This window comes from Buceros rhinoceros, unplaced genomic scaffold (genome assembly GCF_000710305.1).
Source record: "Buceros rhinoceros silvestris isolate BGI_N320 unplaced genomic scaffold, ASM71030v1 scaffold13064, whole genome shotgun sequence".
Taxonomy (NCBI): Eukaryota; Metazoa; Chordata; class Aves; order Bucerotiformes; family Bucerotidae; genus Buceros; species Buceros rhinoceros.
The window spans coordinates 1,182-4,240 of record NW_010408854.1 but is presented as its reverse complement, the minus strand read 5'-3'; the positions used below and the strand labels follow the sequence as shown (position 1 = coordinate 4,240).

Genomic DNA, 3,059 nt, shown 5'->3' with positions numbered 1-3,059 from the left:
AAGAGTGTGTCTGTTGGCACTTGCACAATTTGAGACAAATAATTCTATTCTATTAATACAATCTGGTTACTAATTCCACAACTTCAACATCAAATGGCTGTTCACAAAAGAGCAGCAACAAAGGCATTAGACTTGTAAACATAGATGAAACTTATCTACATTTGTTTCCGTCTACTATTGAAGCAAAATTATGAACCATACAAAGGCAAATCACACAACTGAGGTTTTGTCTGGCAGTTCTGCACAAGACTTTAAATAATGGCATGCATGCAAAAAAAAAAAAAGAAAAAAGCTGTTACAGGTATTTTTAACCTAAAATAAATATGAGATTTTTTAAAATGGATTTCACAAAGATTTTCACAAACTATTCTTTAAAATTATTACCAAAAAAAAAAATGCTTATGTAGCTAATAGTGCCTGTGCCAAGATTCTATCAAGGACGCTACTTATCGTAACTTAGGGATTCTCCATTAGCGATCATTTTTATTAACCTTTATCTGAGAATAGGAAAAGCTTGATCACAGCTTATTCTAGTAGATTACAACTCATCACTACAGTGAAGCAACAGGACGATAGTCCGCTTCTGTAATAATGTCACAGAAACTAGTAAGCTTCTGTCAGCTATAGGAAGGAACGTGGGAAACATCTGTGAAGTATATGAAAGCATCACATTGAACTCTGACAGAACGAAAGTTGTACACTAGTAAAATTAGAGAAAGAATGCACTTTTCAAGAGCAGATCATAACCACGTCAAACACCTAGTGCAAATCTATCTACATAGGAAAAAAAAAAAATTACTTTGTTTCCCATTCCTTTCCAATAAGATTAACGACCACATTGCTGTGTTCCACGGCTCTTCGGATAGAGTCTTTGTCCTTACAGTCCCACTCCTGTAATGAGAGCATCAATCAGGGAAAAGATGAGATAATGTGTAAATAGGCATAATCAAAGAAAGCTCTTTCACACCATTTCCATTTAGAAGCTAAACAATAGCTGGAGTTCTGACTTTGGGAACGATTAACAGACTTCCTTGTATAGCAATGGTATTGTATTTGATCTAAAGCCAAAGCAAAAGACTTACTAGGAAGAGAAGTTGCCCCAGGTCACCCATTGGCCGCAGATACATGAGGTCATACTGATCACAGCGATAGGGTATGATTACTTGAGATCCAATGCGACCTAAGTGTTCAAAAATAAAAAGTTTAGTTTACCTCAAACTACTATGTAACTTCTAAGCAGATGAACTGAATGCATAAAACTTCCTGTATTCCCTGGCATTAAAGGACAATGAATAGACGAATCTTGAATATTTATCTGCAATGCTAAAAGTAGAAGTAAGTTTTTGAACCTACATCACTGGAATTCTTGAGCTGGGACATACTTGAGTACTTGGGCCTGTAAGACAAAATATAGAAGCTTTCAAGAAGCTTCTATAACAAACAAAAAACCTCCAAACCCCAGTGTACGCTCTAAACATAGTACGGTAACTATGAATGTGTCACATCTAAGGATACTTGCATTTTTTAAGTTGCATGGAAAGGAGAAGGAAAAAAAAAGCAAGAGTTATTTTCTAAAAATCTAAATTCAAAAGGGCCATTTTAACTAACTCCAACCTAATTCCAGTGAACATTTTAGTAAAACATCCTAATAAGGCCAAAACCAGAAGAATCAAATACATGCTGGACATCTCCACAGATCTGCATTTTACAGGCTGACAACAGTACCTGAAGGAGAATGATTTACTTTAACGAGTTTAACAATCTTCAAAAGCTTCAAACTTCCTAGATTAAACCAGCTTTTACTCATTGTCATATCTTGGCACTTTAGCAGACCAAACACTATGAAAGTATCACGCAAAACACTTTTAAGATCCAAAATGCCAAAACTAATTTAATTAAATACTTTTTTTCCTTTAATTAGTACTCCTGGGGAACATTACCTAAACGGTTGACAACATATCGTCCTAGGAAACCTGTAGCCCCAAAGACAGTGGCCACGATACCACTAACAGAAGATCGTCCACTTCTTCCATGAGGGATCACCGCATGATGAACCTGGCGGTGCTGCTGCAACACAGATGGTGCTGCAGCTGTCACAGAAATGCCAGGGCCTACAACAGAAAACAGGAGAGAGCATGTGTATAAGCTAAAGGTTAGCAGTGCCAAACCACAATTAATGTTATTTTTGTCATTACAGATATATTTTCTCTAATCTCCCTCAGCAAAATTTCCAATGTCAAAACTCCTGACAGGCTATTTCAGAGACATCTAGATAGGTCAGAGGGCAGCAGGTTTGAGAGAGCTGTTGATAAAAGTCAAAGACCAAAATATGACAAGAAAGGAGCAGATTAAGGTTATCGGTTCCTAAATGGCAAGTAAAGCTTAACTGGTTAGCATTAGTACTTGATGTATAAGGTGAAATACAGAGGTTAAGCAAATAAAGAATACTTGCAACAAGTCCCATCCAAATACATCCACATCCTGCTCCCAGACCTGGGAATGGCAGGGCAAAGACCTCGGAATCACTCTAGATGCAGTTAACCAGACTTTTTACCTCAGTCTAAATACAGCAGATCGAAATGTTGGAGGAGGCAGCAGTCCTCCTATATCATAGCTCTGGAGTGAAGGGAAAAGAAGAAAAGCAAGGACCCCGATCCATGACACACAGAATATTGCCTCAAAGCTGTTCCTTTTCTCAAGGAGCAATGAAAACTTGAAAGCCACAGAAATAGGATATCACTAGGATATTGACATAAATGACAAGGTAGCTCCAACAAGGAGTCTGGAAAGAAGAAAGATATGACTTTGCAACTAAGTTAGCCAAAAGCAAGAAACAAACTGCTTGTAAGATATTTTTGAAATCAGCAGTGTTGAGCGTCCATGCTCATAAAAAGAAAGGAACAAATGAAATACAGAGCACATAAACACGCTACAGCTGTGACCAGAGCAGGCTGTAAGAGCTGTCATTGGAAAACTAAATTGAGGAAATACATATATATATAAAACGGGGTGGTTTTTTTAATTTTATATATATATACACACGTAACAGAAATCCAGTA

General features: G+C 37.1%; 1 protein-coding gene across 1 annotated transcript in view; it reads right to left on the bottom strand.

Annotated features, from left to right (window-relative positions):
- NDUFA9 (NADH dehydrogenase (ubiquinone) 1 alpha subcomplex, 9, 39kDa) overlaps window positions 1-2,111 on the bottom strand; it is a gene marked incomplete at both ends in the record, with an annotated part of 12,286 nt that extends 10,175 nt beyond the window's left edge. The window contains 3 exons of the mRNA XM_010135021.1: window positions 800-891; window positions 1,083-1,180; window positions 1,941-2,111. Of these exons, the coding sequence (XP_010133323.1) occupies window positions 800-891; window positions 1,083-1,180; window positions 1,941-2,111 (361 nt within the window). The remainder of the gene's footprint in view (window positions 1-799; window positions 892-1,082; window positions 1,181-1,940) is intronic.
- Window positions 2,112-3,059: the final 948 nt, after the last annotated feature.